This window comes from Sus scrofa, chromosome 15 (genome assembly GCF_054392235.1).
Source record: "Sus scrofa isolate SSC_HxYL_T2T_F1_AM1 chromosome 15, Sscrofa_HxYL_maternal_Yorkshire_Landrace_v2.0, whole genome shotgun sequence".
Lineage (NCBI taxonomy): Eukaryota > Metazoa > Chordata > Mammalia > Artiodactyla > Suidae > Sus > Sus scrofa.
In genome coordinates, this window is record NC_139397.1 from 124,067,239 (window position 1) to 124,085,207 (window position 17,969).

Consider the following 17,969-nt stretch of genomic DNA (forward strand, 5'->3'; position numbering starts at 1 on the left):
AAAACCTGAAATGTACCTTCTCTGATGCCTGTGCGCCCATGAGTGGGTTGACAAATGCTGGGTTTCCCAAGATAGCTGTCACACACTCGGTTTCTAATTTCTGGATCTCTTCCTCCCAGAATTTATAAATCCTTCCGGAATACGTCCAGTCATCCTCTCTGAACTTTTGAGCTTTATCTGCTTTCCGAAAAGCCCCTAGATACAGGCCCGGCTATAGAGGCCAAGGCGGAGGGTCCAGCTCTGGGTGGGGGTAGGGGAGATCCCTACGCCTGAGGTCTGGATCTGCTAGGTCGCTGGGCGTCAGCGTGCCCGCCAGCCCGCCACGCGCCAGCGTGCTTCCCAGTCCTGATTCCCCGCGCTGCTGCCAGCCAGTAGAAGGAGGAGCAGCGCTATTTTTAACCTCCCCGGCTGCAATCCCTTATATATATTTGCAGGAAGGAAATCAGTAAAGGATTAAGAAGGAAATGCTTGGACTAAGTTTTTCTCGAGAAGGACGGGGTTGGAATGGGGGGGGGGTATGTGAGATGTGGGGTGGTGGAAAAGGCAGATCGATTTCTCTGGCTGGTAGTTTCCTCCAAACCATTTTGGCCTGGAAGTCCCCATACTCTTCTTTCTTCCCCTCTGGCTAATCCCTCACTGCTAGCTTCCTCCCTCCCCCGCCCCCACCTCTGGAGGTGCCACCGTCACCTCTGATGCTGCCGGGGATGCTGCATCACTCTGCTGCTACCCGCCCCCCGCCCCGCCGCTTTTCTTCCACAATATAGCATGCGCAGTGCGTCCCGTGCCAGGCAACAGCATCAGCATCAACATCAGGACGCGAAGCCGCGCTCGGGCGCGCTCTCGAGGGCGGGGCGCACGCCCGCGCCGCTCGCTCCCGCGCGCCGCCTCAGCATCCACAGCCCCAGCAGCAGCCCCCGCAGTCGCTGGAGCGGCCGCGCCCGCCGCAGGGAGGGAGGAGCATCTGGGGAGGCTCCAAGTTGACTGAGCGACTGGGACCCCCGGACTCTTCAGCGGCCTCCCCGGGAGGGGCTGCGAGGCGAGCAGGGGAGGGGGCGCCGCCCAGCCCCTAGCCTCGATCCCCAGTCCGCGGCCGCACCATGCGCGCTGAGCCGGCGTGACCGGCTCCGCCCGCAGCCTCCCCGCAGCCTAGCCCGGCGCTCTAGCTGGCCACACCGAGCGGCGCTCGGGAGCTATGAGCCATGAAGCCACCCGGCAACAGCTCCCCGCGGCCGCCCCAGGCGGGCTGCAGCCTTTCCCGAGCCTCCAGCGGCCCCCGCGGCGGCCCCGCCGGCCCGGCGCCCATCCGCGCCCTGGCCCGCGCGCCACCCTGCCGCCTGCTCCTCGTCCTTCTCCTGCTGCCTCCACTCGCCGCCTCATCCCGGCCCCGCGCCTGGGGGGCTGCTGCACCCAGCGGTGGGTATGGCCCCGGTGCCCGTTGCATTGCCTTGCCTATGGGGCCCTGCAGAGGAAAGCGAAGGGCACTCGGGTCCGTGCGCTCCGGACACGTCCAGGGCTCGGCCTTTCGGAGCCTCCCTGCCTGTCCACCTCTCTCATTCCCAAACCCTTGTTCATTCCAGTTCACTTTTTGAAGTCCATTTCTGTTGCATTCACTAAATTTCTGTCGGTTCCACTGGAAGGTATTTAGTGGATGCAGGGTCTCTAATTGATCTCTGTGCAACTTGGAGAAACCAGTGGATGGGAAATGCAGCGAGGGAGCAAGTTTTTGCTTGGGTGGTGGAGCCTGACCGTGACTGCGGGAGGATGTGATGATAATAGTCGTAGTGTGTTTCCTCGGATTGCCTAGTGGGTTTATTCACTGCTGGTGGAATTATAGGTGGGGGAGGGAAACTTTGGGGATATAAACCTTTGGCTTGAAATTTCTCAAAATGCTTGTCATTATAATGAACAATTAAGATAATACAATGTTCAATACATTGATGATTGGAAATCAATGACAGCAGAAAGCTGGCCTTAGCAGGAAAATAAAAAGGAATTGGAAAGCTGCCAGCATCTGCATCCCTCTATGGCAAAGGATTTTTGCTCATCCTGAAGTTAAAAGAAAAAGGGAATTGCCCATTTTGTTAAATGACTCGTTTAACATTCTGTGTTCATGAATTCAGCACTCAAGTTATCTTAGGAGACTTCTTAGCTCTCAGGTGGGGTACTTCTAGTCAGAGTCCCATTGAGCTTCTGGAGATCAGAAGGGATGGAGATGAGGGTAAGAACTCCTGAGCATGTTCATTTAATGACCCTTCCTGCAGGTCATTCTCCCCCACCCCCATACTTAGAAGTATGAATTTGAGACTATACTTTAGAAATGAACATATGAAACATAAATCAAAATAAACAGTACATTATCGTCTCAGCCTTATTGGCTGTTAACCTGTCCAGGCCATTTCATTGTTGCAATAACTTGCTTTCCTGTGTCTCTCCTCCTTACCTGCTGATAAGTAGAAAACTTCGTTTTTTGCAATTAATAAAAAAAATGCCTTTTAGTATTTATAGAATATGTATGTCTTTGGTGTATATTTGTGACCCTCCTTCCCCCCCCCAGCTCCGCATTGGAATGAAACTGCAGAAAAAATTTTGAGAGTCCTGGCAGATGAAGACAACACATTGCAACAGAATAACAGCAGTAATATCAGTTACAGCAATGCAATGCAGAAAGAAATCACACTGCCTTCAAGACTCATCTATTACATCAACCAAGACTCGGAAAGCCCTTACCATGTTCTTGACACAAAAGCAAGACACCAGCAAAAACATAACAAGGTAGGCAGGGGGCTGGGTATGCAAAAGTAGCTGCCATGAATTTTCCTTTGATTTGATTTTCTGCCAGATTCTGATTTCACAAATTTTACTGCAGCATTTTATTAGGAAACCAATTAATATTGTGATAGGAGAGAAACTGGAGGGAATTAACTTGGGATCTGCTGGGATAGGATTAGTTTGTCTTTTCTCTCTGACTCTAAACTGGAATTGGAATTTTCTTATGGCCTTATAAGTTTTACAGCTGAAATGTGGCCCATTTTTCCTTTAGGTGCATTGAATACTGAACAGTGGTTGAGTGAATATATTTATGGTCATGACTTTTAGCCTGTGAGGCTTTATGTAAGGGTGCAGTATTCTAACCTCCTCGGATGAAAACTGCTTTCAGTCTGTATCCAGAAGATTATTAGAAGAAGCTATTGGGCTGTAGATTCTCCCCATCAGTCTTTCCCTTAGAAATTGAGTGGTTAAGTTTAAACAGTCTTTTTAATTGGTCATAGGAAAAAACATTTTTTCTCCTGTTATATTTGCAATAGGTAAACAATATGACATTTAAAAAGATTATGGTGAATATAAATAAATGATTTATATAATCTAGAAGCCACTTTTGTTCAGCACAGCCCTTCAAGAGTTTATCTGCATTCATTGTGGGCAGTTACTTTACTTTCATTCAGAAAGTGTCACTGATTTTTAAAAATTCAATGGAAGACAAAGGTGCTTAATATCCAAAGAGTTTAAGGAACTTTTTTTTTTCCTGCTTACTAGTCATTATTTGAGGTAATATTTTGGACCCCAAGCAAGATTTCCACAATGGATTATCAGTGCCTCTTTTCTTTATTAGGAGCAGAAAGCAGAGTCTGTGTGTCAGATAGTTTACTTTGGACTTGTCGGGAAGGAAGAAAACTTTCCTCTACTCTTCTAGGTTCTTCTGGCTGGTCTGAGAATAAAACTGACATGAGATAGATTAACAGGAGAAAAATCAAATCTAATTTCATATGTATACAGGGGAGGGTGAGAGGCCTCGCGTATATGAGAGTTTCGGGGACAGAAAGGTAAAATGCGGCATATATGCCATCCTGAGCTAAGGAATGGCACAGGGGCCTGGAGCTTTTAAGGGCAGGGGCGCCATTCATAGGAGGATAGAAAGAGCAAGTGTTAGATAATTTGATGTTTGTCCTGCCATGTTGATCGGGCCACTTAGATAAAATTTCTCTCTGGTAATAACTCTTTCCTGGGAAAAACTCCCCAATTGAAATTCTTCTGGGTAGTTAAGGGAAAGGCAGTAGTTTCTCCTGAAGCTGCAGGGACTTGATTGTGCCTTTAGCTCAAAATAATCCTCATGCAAAAGTGACACATTTTGAGGATGCTCGTTCTGAACCCCGGCAGTAACCTGTTCAGTCGAGAAGCGCAGTCATCATCCAAGCATCTAAAATTTAAGGAAAGGATCTATTTTTTTTGCATCATTGTCTTTATTAGTTTTCTAAAATATAGGTAAGTGGTAACAGCCTTTAGTCCCATTTTACAAGTGGGAAGTTAGAAATTTAAGGCCTTCAGGTGACTTTCCCAAGATTGCGAAACACCTGATATAAAATTCAGGAGGCCTGACTATTTAATGTTTACAGGTCAGGTTTCCGACAAAATGTGTATTGGATATTATTGGAAAAGTTACCTTTGCTTCGCAGCATTGTGAATTGGCCAGTACTTGCCTTGGCTGAGAGGAAAGGGTCTCTGTTTTTATAGCCCTTTTCCCATCTGCTCCTGTGTAACTCAGGTTGATTCCTGGATCTTGTCTACCGTTTGTCCTGCTAGGAGGAGTGGGTGGTGTCTTTAAGGAAGAAGAATTCAAGGTCCTCTTGAAAAAGGCATGGAGGCTCATTTTATGATTTTTCCTATTAATTAACAAGATCTTCTGTGGTTAAATGGCAAGTTCTCAAATTCCAGTGCCTTCGCATACGGCCCTGGAGGAAGGAAAAAAAATGTCCTCAAAGCCTATTTTAAAGAATGCGCACGCCCTCTCGAGCTGAGACTTGAAAGAAACTTCAGTGGAACTTTTTTTTATAACTCAGGTATGGCTGTGGCTAACTCCTGTCTTCTAGTCTAACCTTTATGAGGCTTCTTTGTGTGGTGGGACTTGGTTTAACTATAGTTTATCTGAATTTGTGTGATAATAAGGTTGTTAAAACTTCACCCATCACTCATGAAGAGGAATAGCTTTCTCACTGTGGAGCACATACGTGCTGTTGGAATGATTTTACCTCTCCACTTCCATCCCCCATGGTGGTCAGGTTTCTTCTATCTTCCAAAAAAATGTCTACTCAGAAATTATATTTGAAAGTATTGTTCTCCTTATTAGTTTGATTCGGCAAGCATTTGTTGCGCATTTCTCATGCACAAAGTAGTATGCTAAAAATTCTGAGATCATGGCATTCTTGTGGCTCATTCCAGTTAAGTAAGGATCCGTGTTCTCACTGCTGTATCTCTGATCACTGCTGTGGCATAGGTTCAATCCCTGGCCCGGGAACTTCTGCATGCCGAGGGAATAGCCAAAAAAAAAGTAACAAAGATTCTGAGATCAGAAGTAAGGGGTACAAGGATGAGCAAGATAAGATCTGTCTTCCAGGAGATGCATAAATGAGATAAGCCCGATTCTAAAAAGTATTCTCATATAGATAGAAGCAGTGTCCTTCCTCTCTGGTGGGTTCCTGGACACTTCCCTTTGTGTTCTGTGATTTCTCTTGCACTTCTGATGTGAAGCATCTCTTGAGCTAGTTGACAAAAAGTGTTCTATATGCTTTCTGCTCTTATCCTTGGTTGACTTGCCTAATAATGCTGATGATACTTGTCAATTCAGCTGCTTTCCAAATGTTTCAGTAAGAGAAAGTATAGAATTTCATTATTTTTGCTTTTGTAAAGGAAGTTTTGATTTAATATCTGTGTATTATGTACCTTTTTTTCTCCCCTGATTTCATTGCACTCAAGCACATTTTAAAGAATGCCTTAGAAATGCTGAGTCACTGTGCCATTCTCCTGGGTCCCTAGATTGGGGGGTTGGGAGGTAAGAGGTGGAGAGAGAAGTTCCCAGATGTAGGTTGTAGGGCAGAGGTCCGTATTCATTTCATAAATATTCAGAGTTGATATCAGGCCTTAATACTTTACAGCTGTGAAAATTTCAATGTTTCTGAACTCTTTCCAAACTGATGAGTTTAAAAGCAGACTGCGCAGAACGCCGCTGTAGTATCAGTGTTTCTGAAAACCTTAAAGTTTTCTTTTTTGAGAAGATTGTCGAGGGATCTTTTAATCTCTGTATGGGGTGATGTATAACTTATTGTCCAAACTGTGCCATTTTTGAGAGTAAAAGTGGGCATGCTTAATATTCATGCCGGGATAATTGGCATAAACCAAGATGGTCCAGAGCTCATTGGGAATATGGGCACCTCGGATCTAAACAGTTCTGTTCCTCAATTTTTGGCACTTACCCCAATTCAAGTTTCTTTATACCCAGCTTTATTTTCTAATGGTGTATGGTAGTTTTTTTCTTACTAGCTAGAAGGTTAGTTTTTCACCATGTAGAAGTATCCGGGTCTGAAATGGAACAATCAGCTTTGCTTTGTTATCAAGACGTATCTTCTTCACTTGTAGAGGCTTTTACAAGTGTAAATAGAATTTTATCATTACTAACCTTAAGCAATTTAGTCCCTATTAGTTCGCTATATTGATAAAAGGAGCCATACATTTCAAAAGAAGGAGAAACAATTTAGATTCCTTCCTTCTTTCATTGAGAAGCCTAGGCGATCTCTTCCTGAGAAAGTTAATGACTGGGTTCTTCCAGGTTCTTGACTGACACAGGTTAACAGGTGGAAAAGAGAAATTTCATAACATGTATGCCTCCTGTGTACATGGGAGAGAGCCAGGAAAACTGAGTAACTTTGAAATGACCCAGCCATCAGCTCAAACAAGTGCAGCTAAACAGGCTCTTGGGAGCCAGTCATGGGAGGCTCTCAGCAGAAGCCTGGTAAGTGAGGGTAAGGTTGTTATGCGGATTTAAGTCATTGCATTTTACACAGCGTGTTTCTGGATATTTACAGTCCTCCTCCTCTTCCTGGTACAGAGAGGGAAACACCCTTACAAATGGAAATTGCTTATAAATATAAATGTCTCTTACAAAAGAGTAACTTCTGCTTGGTTTACAGAGCTTCTCTGGTCTCTGCTGTTTCTTAAAAATAACCAGCTTGAAATAATCTTTATGCCAAAGAGGCATATTTTGGGATGGTATATTCTGGTCCCCTTCAGACCTTTTCCTGAAACTTGCCTTTAGTCAAACATTACCAAGCTCATCTCCTCCTTTTTTTTGGATTCCTTTCTCTCGCAGTTGGGAAGGGTTGAAAGAGGTACATCATGTACAGCCCAGGGTCTGGGGGAAGATGAAAGTCATCTCCTCCGAGTTTAGGTATGGCTCCGGCTTTTGTTGCCTTCCCTACTGTGTTAGGGAGGCGAAGCTGGTGTATTGAATTAAGACCATGCAGATTATGACTGGCGGCTCCCTCAGCATCCAAGGTCGCACTTTGGGGAAGGGAAACGCATCGAGTTATTTTGATCAAGGGCACAGTTTCAGTACACCTACGCAAAAGATGTAGAGTCACAAGACTCATTACTTACAGATCTCAAAATGGAGTGGTGGGCAGTGATCGAGGGGGCAGGGGGAAGGACAGTTCTCTGTCCCAGGTCACCAGTGAGCAAGAGAGAGAGAGGGTAGCAAGCACCTGTGGCGTATAAGGTGGTTGGGGCAGAGGTCACTAACTTTTCACAGGCTTAACTTTAAGAGGTTGTTTGAAAAGGTGCCTATGAAGAGCAGAGCAGGAACTTACGGTGGGAATCCCAAAGTCAAGTCCTCATCTAAATGTCCAGACCCTGGATGTGAACAGGGTTTCCATTCTGTTAAATGCCTAAGCAGCAAGTCAGAAAAACAAAGGTGTCTTTTTTTTTTTCTTTTTTTTTAATCATACGTATTCCCACCTCCCAGGTTGAAGACAGAGAAAGAAGAGAGATGTTTGCCTGAATTTGGATCATGATTAGTATAACTTCCTAGTCTGCTTCAGAACAAGGCTAGTTCTGCATTTCTTTTCCTTCTTTTTTTTTTTTTTTTTTGTTCTTTTTTTTGTTTTTTAGTTCTGCATTTCTTAACCACCCAGAAGCCAGGTACTCCACTGCTCTTGGTGTGGGGCGGCAGAAAGAAACACAGGGTTGTTAAACTTCATAGTGTGACAACTGTTAGGTTATTCGGTAATACAGACCTTTTTTTTTTTTGCTTTTTAGGACTGTACCCTCAGCATGTGGAGGTTCCCAGGCTAGGGGTTGAATTGGAGCTACAGCTGCCAGCCTACACCACAGCCACAGCAACATGGGATCCAAGCTGTGTCTATGACCTACACCATAGTTCACGGCAATGCCGGATCCCCGACCCACTGAGCAAGGCCAGGGATCGAACCTCCATCCTTGTGGATTTGTTTCTTTTGCACCACAATGGGAACTCTGGTAATACAGACTCATGTGTTGTCCTCAGCAGCCTTCCCAAGTTTTCTAGGTGGTCCTGAGCAGTCATTACAAAATTGTAGTACCTAGAATTCGGGCTTATAATGGTTTTACTTGTAATGCCTGGCATGTAGTAGGCTGTCAGTACCTGTTGAATGAAACCATGGTGGAACCCTCCTGGGTTCGAAAGAGTGCAGTGCTTTCTGTGAAATGTCATGTTACAATCAAATCGACGCTCAAAAGAACCTTCAGTTACTGTTAAGCATCTTTGGCACTGTGGCAAATCAGCAGGAGAGAAAAGTTTGGTCTCAAGCTATTCGCGCTGCATAAATCATCCTTAGTTACGTAACATCAGAAGAATACATGTGTTACCAGTTCTTAGATTATCCCAGTTGCTGTCACTCATCATTAAGGGGGATAATCACCAGCTGACCATGTGGGAATTGTTGTCATAGCTACGGGTTAATTCTCAATGGTGGCGCATGAGGCGTCCACTCAGATAGTTTCCAGTCAATCAGATTTACATCTGTGAGGCCTTCAGTTCTAGTTAGTGAATATTTGTTTTGAATCAGGCACTGTGCTAGACTCTGGGAAAAGCGAGGAAACTTAACACTCAGTCCCTACCTGTGCTCGCCTGTGATTCGATGGGTGTCAGAAACAAGTCAGCTGGCAGCGTGTGGTTCTTGTCAGTGTGTGGCTCTTTGTAGGAACAAAGGGCTGTGGGCTCCCAGGAAGGTTAAAAACAAAAAACAAAAAACAACAACAACCCAGAGAGGAAGTAACCATGGAACTGGCCCTAAGGAATAATTAGGAGATATGTTTTGGGGCCGTGGAGAGAGGATGGAGGGTGGAGGAGGTGGAAAGGGGCCCAGGGCCAGCAGCTAAAGGCTCTGTCCTGCTAAGAGGCAGTGGGGAGTTTGGTGTGAGTGTGAGAAGGGGAAACCCAAGTATGGGAGATTTAAAAGAAACAGGTGGAGTTCCCGTTGTGGCGCAGCAGAAATGAATCTGACTAGGAACCATGAGGTCGCGGGTTCGATCCCTGGCCTCACTCTGTGGGTTAAGGATCCGGCGTTGCTGTGATCTGTGGTGTCGGTCACAGATGTGGCTCGGATCTGGTGTTGCTGTGGCTCTGGGCATAGGCTGGTGACTATAGCTCCGATTGGACCCCTAGCCTGGAAACTTCCATATGCCATGGGTGTGCCCCCCCCCCCAAAAAAAGAATCAGGCATTATTGCTATGTTTGTAGTCAATTTTTAAAATTTCACTTAATTCGTCTAGAAAGCCATCAATGTATATGTTCATAGATGTAGCCGTTGAGATTTATAATGTCTTCAAAAAGGACAAGCAGCTAGCAAGTGGCAGATGGAGTCAGGATTTGAACCCACATCTTATCCTTTGCAAAGCCCATGCTGGAGAGAGAGAGACTAAAGCGTGTTGGGCATGGCAGGCAGTAAAGGTGAAAGACTGTGAAGAGATCATGGGTTTGGATTTATTTTCTATCAAGTGGTTCAGTCCTGACAAGTCTGCAGGTGAGCACGTTACTGGCTGAGCTTTGATTGGGTACCAGTGCTGTGGCTCCTCAGGCACCTTGCCTTCTAGTGAGAGGAGATGGACCGTAAAGACAAGAGCAACAACTGCACAGAGATTTCAGGTCCTGACAAGTGCTTCAGGAAGGTGAAATGGTGTATGTAGTAGAGAACGGTGGTGGTGGGGGGGTATTTCTCTTGAATAGAGGGAAGATTGGGCCTTTGACCTTGGGTGGAAGTAAGCGACCTACCGTGGATCCTCTTTAAAGAGGGTGGACACGTAATGTTTCAGTGTCCCCCACCCCTACTCCTTGCTGCCCAGTGCCTACCCTACCTGTTTCTATCACTGACCACTATTGGCTTTTGAGTTTGGACCCTAGTTTTTGAGAATCTTTTCTCCGTAAAGGCTTTGGATCATGTCGCCTTGGACTGATTTGCTGGCTGCCGTGCTTTCCAGCAGTAAGTTGTGCTGTTCAAAGTCTTGCTTTGTTTACTTATTTATTTAGCTTTATTTTTTTTTTCTTAGGGCAGCACGTGTAGCATGTGGAAGTTCCCAGGCTAGGGGTTGAATCAGAGCTACAGCTGCCAGCCTGTGTCACGGCCACAGCAATGCAGGATCTGAGCCGAGTCTTCAACCTACACCATAGCTCACGGCAATGCAGGATCCTTCATCCGCTGATTGGGACCAGGGATTGAACCCACGTCCTCATGGATACTAGTTGGGTTTGTTTCCACTAAGCCACAATGGGAACTCCTTAAAGTCTTGCTTTAGCATGTGTCCCTACATAATATTTTCTTCTCTTTCTGCTCAAGAGTTGACTCCTTCCTGCTAACTATATAACTACTTGTGTCATTCGGTTGTCACTTATTCTCAGGTTTTAACAGATTAGGCCACGGTTCTTTACTGTATAGATGGTCAAAAAATAAGGAACATTCGTTTGCTCAGTAGCTTTGCCCAGGGTTGATGGCATCATGCAGGCAGAGGGTAAAGTCAGGCAAGAAAAGAGCTGTCCTTGCTGCTTTGCTCATTTTTCTCAGTGGTACCGCTGTTCTCCCAGCCACTAAGCGGGGACCGTGGAGTTATCACTGACTCTTTTCTCTCCATCTTCTGTCTATTCATAGTCACATATCAAGTCTTGACGTTTCTCCCGAATCCATCCCTCCCTTCTCCTCTGTGTTGTGTTCTTGTCATTGCCTCCTGTCTCTCTCTCTCTCTCTCTGTCAATCCATCAGTCCCACTGCTGACAGATTAATCTTCCTGGAACACTTAGTGCATCATGTGACTCTCTTTATCCACATGGAATAAGCATGATTTTAATAGATGCATTTTCCTTGTGGAGTGAAGGAGAGAAAGTTAAATGCCTTGGAGGAGAGCTAGTGCCTCTGCCCCCTTCTGAATAGGGCATGTTTGCTGGTCTGTTCTCCTTTCAGCTTTTTCCAAGGCTGTTTACCAAAAGTCAGCCCATGGCAGGAGGTAATTATGTCTGGATGATTCCATTCATGTCTGTCCAGACTCTGGGGCTAGTTACGGAAAACCCTTGTGATCAGTGTCAATAACCCAAGCTTTCAGTAAGGTGTTCTCAGGCTTCTCTTTTAGGTTCAAATACTGTTATGTGCCTACTTCAGAAGGTCCTTCCTCTCCATCTTTAAGATCTGAGTAGTTTTTTTTTTAAGTTTTTCGGGGCACACCTGCAGCATATGAAAGTTCCCAGGCTAGGTGTTGAATCAGAGCTGTAGCTGCCGGCCTACGCCACAGCCACAGCCACTCCAGATTCAAGCCATGTCTGTGACCTACACCATAGCTCACGGCAATGCCGGATCCTTATCCCACTGAGCTAGGCCAGGGATCGAACCCACGTCCTCATGGATATGAGCTGGAATTGTTACTGCTGAGCCACGATAGGAACTCCAAGATCTGAGTAATTAATTGCTCCTAGAGAGTAAGTTTTCTAAGTGAAAATATTTTATTCCTCTCAAAAATATACATAATCATAAGGCCTTATTCACACAAAGTGTATTCAGTTCACAAATGACATGGGTATCCTGTAGCTTATGAAAGACTCACTTATTCACATAAGTCATTCATTCTAAATCCACTGAGCATCTGAGTTTTTGCAATTTTGCAAAGGAGTTTTCGTGTTTAGAATTTGTATAAATTTAGTACAATTTTAATCAAATCCACTGCTAGGAATTCTCTTATAAAAAGGGTAGGTGCAGTTATATTTTACTCAGAATAATGAGAAGTTAAAAACAATTATGGTTGTTCACAGCGAATCAGGATATGGGTTTTTGCATTTTATAGAATAACACGAGAGGTGCATTCTCCAGTACGCGGTACTCAGTGTGGATAGAGCCAAACCTGGGAAGTCGCTCCAAGCTCCAAATAAGATTTTGTTGTATAGGTGTCTTCTCTGGGTAAAGAGTAGGCAGAGGCTACTTTCCTAATCTGGAACATTGCAAATTAGTGAATTTGAGATCTACTTTCAAGTCTGTTGTGAGAGATTAATTTGCCAACAAGAACTACCTTAGTGCTAAATGTTCTTAAAGCTTTCTATCTAGAGATGGAATGGATAGAAATTGAAATGTCTCCTCTACTGATAGAGGTGAATTATAGACAGTTAAGTTCATACAAACCACAAATAGAGAGGTATAAATGGGACCCTATAACCAGTGGCTCTATAGCCCTTTAGCTTTGATCTATTATTATATAGCTGGGGTCATTCACCTCTTTCTTATTTGCATGGCAGTGTCCACATGACAGAATCATTCTGGCACTTTTTTTTTTTTTTGCCATGCCTGCAGCATGCAGAAGTTCCCAGGCCAGGGATCGAACCTGTGCCACAGCAGTGACTTGAGCCACAGCAGTGACAATGCTGGATCCTTAACCTGCTGAGCCACCAGGAAATTTGGCACATTTAAAATCCTAGGTGAGGAAACAAGATAATTATAAGTTCCTGGACCTCCTCCTTCTTCTCTCACTAGGGCTAAAGATTAATTTTAGAAGCACACTTAATTTTAGAAGCACACTTAAAGGCATATCACATAAAACATTCCAGAGCCATGAAGACATTGGTTGTTGAGTATCTGCTGAATTGCAGTATCTATTCCATTGTTTCTTTCCCTTACTATGGATGTTCAAGAATTTGCTATATCAAGTTGTGGTCTGGATCACTGAGCTGGGTGCTTTGTGCCATCTTAACTGCAAACAGGCCTGCTGATAGCATATACTATAATAGCTAATGGTTGTGTTGCAGATGGGCTCCATTAATAATGTCAGTCAATCAACACTTAGAAGAGTCCTCCATCCTCCGTGTGTCTCCTTGCTCTTGACTTTTTCAGCTAAGTAGAGAGAATGCATTAAAAATGCATTCACTCTGCGGCACGCTGATATTAACAATGTAATATTCACTTTGCAGTGAATCTGAACAGTTTTATCAAGGCATTTTCATATCTGTAATCTCACATGGTCTTCAAAGCAATGAAATGACTTTTTTTTTTCCTTTTTTTAAAATTAGATGATTATTTTTTCTTTGTTCTAGAAAATGAAGTCCAAAGAGGTCAATCAATTGCTCTAGTCTTGGGAATTATTGACATGACTAGAATGACCAGAACCTTGGTCTGTACACTTCCAGGCTCTTGTTCTTTTATCACAGCACATCTGTGGGTTGACGAGGGAAGTTTTTGACCCTTTTAGACACCTTTGCTCTTGATGATAAGGGCCTGTGAACTCATCACACCAAGGGTACACAACCATACACACATACCTCCTCTGGTCTTCGTCTGCAACCAGTTGGTTTTCTTGATACTTTTTTTTTCTTTTTCCTAAATGAGTACTCCAGATAAAAAAAAAATCTTCTTTAAAATTCTGCCATTTTTGGAGTTCCTATCGTGGCTCAGTGGTTAACGAACCTGACTAGCATCCATGAGGATTCAGGTTCGATCCCTGGCCCTGCTCAGTGGGTTAAGGATCTGGCATTGCCGTGAGCTGTGGTGTAGGTTGCAGACATGGCTCAGATCCTGGGTTGCTGTGGCTCTGGTGTAGGCCAGTGGCTACAGCTCTGATTGGAGCTCTAGCCTGGGAATCTCCATATGCCACGGGTGCGGCCCTAAAAATACAAAAAAATAAAAATTAAAAAAAAATGCTGCCATTTTTACAATATTTTGCTTATCTGATGACTTTTGCTTGTTGATCTTTCTTAACTTTCTTTTTCCTCTCTCAGATTCCCCTTCTTCCTTATTTCCTGACCAGGGGTGTTCATGTTTGGTGTTTCCAAATTATAAGTAACACATTTGACCATTCTAGAAGAGCTTTCCTGTTTTTGGAAAAATATTCGCTAATATAAGGGTCTTCAGGCAGCCTGAAGAAATAGGTCTTCAAAACAAGTTGAATTTATTAAGAACTCATTAAATTGCCTTCAGTTTTTTTTTTTTTTAAACTAATACCAGATTTAAACTTTTTGCCCGCATAAAGCAGGAAAATTGGCATTTTAATGGTACAGTATAGGCAGTTATTTGTGGGGTAAATAGGATTCATACTAGGCTGTTTAGAATGTCATATATATATATATATATATATATATATATATATATATATGTCTTTTTTTGTCTGTTAGGGCTGCACCTGCAGCATATGGAGGTTCCCAGGCTAGGGGCCTATTCAGAGCTATAGCCACCAGCTTACACCACAGCCACAGCAGTGCTGGATCTGAGCTGCGTCTGCGACCTACACCACAGCTCATGGCAATGCCGGATCCTTAACCCACTGAGCAAGGCCAGGGATCGAACCTGAATCCTCATGGACGCTAGTCGGGTTTGTTAACCGCTGAGCCACGACGGGAACTCCTAGAATTATTTGACTTATCCTAAACTCCTTTGCTACCTAGTAGGGGAAGAATGGTTGGGGAGTCAAGGGACAGGGGGTCTGACAGATCTTGGGCAAGTTTACTTGGCCAAGTAGACTTGGCAAGTTACTTAGCCTTTCTAAAGCTCCAGTTTTCTTGTTGGTCACGTGGACTTAATAATAGTGCCCAGCCCAGAGGCTGTGCTTAAGCAAAATGAGGTCACCCATGTAAAGTGGTTTGCACCATGTCTGGCATGTAGGAAGTACTCAGTAAAGGTGATCTGTTCAACCAGTTAGAAGCTTAGGGAATCCCAGTTGTGAACCGCTCCTCTATGCGTAGAGCGTTGTTTTATTAGAAAAGAAGATGGGTTTCGAGGTAATCGTGAGGACATTTGCGGGGAGAATTGACTCATAGTCCTCCTGGTTTTGTGGCTGCTGATGAACTTGACGGATTCATCTCAGATAAGCGTGGAGTACTTATGCAGGAATAAATACTCAAGGATGTGATGTGGAGGCTGCAAACCTCTCAAGTGAGTGGAGGCAGCACACTGTAACCATGGTGTTAGTACTCAGGGGAGCAGAGGAGTTATTCCTAAACCCTCGCCAATAACCATTGCACTCCAGGGCAGGCTTGGAATCAGCCAGGCATCTTGACTTGTTTGTAAGGTGAACCGTTTTCTATATCAAGCTAATTGCCAAGGTGGGTATAAGGTGGCATCAAACACTATAAATAGCACACATTCACATGGTGATTCCCCAAGAGATGTCCCCATTAGCTATCCACCCACCTCTCCTCCCCCCAATTCCCCAAACAAAACAAAACCCAACAAACACTTTCATTGGCCATTGATAACTTTCTGGCTTTGGACTGAAATGTAAGTCATGACACCAAGACAAATAGAAAGGTATGTAGCCCTCCCAGCCAGAAAGATTTAACAGGGTGAAAATATCACAAATACAATTCTGTTTTTATTTGGACGCTGGGATATTATTGAACATGCCATGACCAAGAGGTGTAATTTGGGGCTTTGCTTCCTTAACTGTCTTAACTGGGAGGTATCTGACTCCCCTTCTCTTATAAACCATGGCTGAAAATAGTGAACTCTGTTAGGGAACACAATTAATGACCTTTTTAATTATTATGGTCTGGCCTGTGAGTGTAATGGATTTTCATCTCTGTCGGAATGTTCACCGCATAGTTAGAGGCATTTATCACTGTTGGGCAGCGTAAAAGCAATCACTTGTTCCCTTCAGAACCAGTGGGACATTGGAATGAGGCTGTCTTGTTATTTTTGGCTTTGTGATGGTGCATAAGACAAGTTTTGGAAATAGTTAACTATTATTCTTTCCCTTTCTAAATGTATCTATGTTTTTCTTTTTATTCTTTTATTTGGGACATTAATCCTTCTAAGATCTGCTAATGCACTTGAGGATTATTACCCACATAGTGTATTTATAAACTATTCTGTCTGCTTATCAGATCTGGAATTGTGTTTTCGTTTTATTTTTTGTTTTTGTGTCTTTTCGGGGCCACACCCACGGCATATGGAAGTTCCCAGGCTAAGGGTCAAATTGGAGCTGTACCCCCTGGCCTATGCCACAGCCACAGCAACTCGGGATCCGAGCCACATCTGTGACCTACACCACAGCTCACAGCAACGCCAGATCCTTAACCCAGTGAGCAAGGTCAGGGGTTGAACCCGCGTCCTCATGGATACGAGTTGGGTTTGTTACCGCTGAGCCACGAGGGGAACTCCTGGGTTTTCATTTTAGTTTTCTAGAATTCCTGGCTTCCTCCTGACATGCTTTTAACACCTTAATGTGTTAAAAGTTTAGGAGCTTGTTTGGGTGAAACACTTGTTTGTCGGGTAACATTTAAGAATCTTAGTTCTCTCACAGAGAACATAATCTCTCCCTTGGTACCCAGACCACAAATCCAACTAGCTATGTTGTATCTCCACTTGGATAACTAACAGGTGACTCAAACTTAACATGTCCAAGACGGAGCTTTTGGAAATTTCCGTTGTGGCTCATCGGGTTAAGAACCCGACATAGTGTCTGTGAGGATGCGGGTTTGATCCCTGTCCTCGCTCAGTGGGTTAAGGATCCGGTGTTGCCACAAGTTGTGGTGTAGGTTGCAGATGCAGCTTGGATCCTGCATTGCTGTGGCTGTGGTATAGGCTGGGAGCTGCAGCTCAGATTTGACCCCTAGCCCGGGAACTTCTGTATGCTGCAGGGGAGGCCCTAAAAAGAAAAAACAAAACAAAACAAAAAACCCCAAAACTGAACTCTTGATTTTATTTTTTTGTTTTCCTTTTTTTCTCCAGGGCTGCTTGTGAGACATATGGACGTTCCCAGGCCAGGGGTCGAATCAGAGCTGCAGCCACCAGCCTACGCCATAGCCACGCAAGATCCGAGCCGCGTCTCCGCCCTATACCACAGCTCACGGCAACACCGGATCCTTAACCCACATGAGCAAGGGCAGGGATCAAACCCACAACCTCATGGTTCCTAGTGGGATTTGTTAACCACTGGGCCACGACGGGAACTCCTTGAACTCTTGATTTTAATGGTTCCTACCCCAACCTGCCGCTCCCAGGTTCATCTCATCTGAGTACCTGGAAGGTCATCCTTCCAGCCTCTCAGCTAAAGAGCCTTCCCCCTTCTCTTCCGTGAAGCTTTACCTCAAGCCATCAAATCTCATTGGTTCTCCGTTCAAGGCTGTTCGGAATCCAGCCATTTCTCACTGTCTCCATTGCTGCCGACTCGCTGTAATCCACCATCACCTCTCTCTTGTATTATGAAAATATCTTCCTCTCTCTTATCTCTGCTTTTGTCCTGTCCTTGTCAGTCTGGCTCCAGTCTGTTTTACACACTTCAGGCGGAGTGATCCTTTTAAATACTAAGTGGGATCACGTTGCTCCTCAGCTCAGTGACCTGCAAGGGCTTCCCATCTCACTCAGTGACTTTTTTTCTCTTCCGATCGTAATGCAGTAACTGACAAAAACTAAACTGCTGCTAGTTGTTCAGTTGCTAGCGGGAAGTGGTCTTTGTGTTTAATGCAACTTATACTACAACGATTTAAACGTACTTTTGCTCATGGCTTAAAAATATTATAATAAACAGGTTTCCCTACTTCGTCCCGTTCACATTTTAATCAGAACTTTTTGATTTTCCTATTTTCAGACCACAGACCTTGCAAATAAAATGGAGTGTTTGTATTGTAACAATAAAAAACAAAACAAGAATAATGCCCAAACCTGGTTATGGACCTTGTGACAGGTTCAAGTCTACCTTGTACTGTC

The 17,969-nt window shown here is 44.3% G+C and overlaps 1 protein-coding gene across 5 annotated transcripts in view; it reads left to right on the forward strand.

Annotated features, from left to right (window-relative positions):
- The first annotated feature begins 883 nt into the window (after positions 1-883).
- Positions 884-17,969, forward strand: part of ADAM23 (ADAM metallopeptidase domain 23) — a 190,915-nt gene continuing 173,829 nt past the window's right edge. For all 5 annotated transcript variants that reach the window (XM_084998747.1, XM_084998745.1, XM_084998748.1 and 2 more), the window contains exons 1-2: positions 884-1,413; positions 2,555-2,772. In XM_084998747.1, the coding sequence (XP_084854873.1) occupies positions 1,200-1,413; positions 2,555-2,772 (432 nt within the window). In that variant the 5' untranslated portion in view covers positions 884-1,199. The remainder of the gene's footprint in view (positions 1,414-2,554; positions 2,773-17,969) is intronic.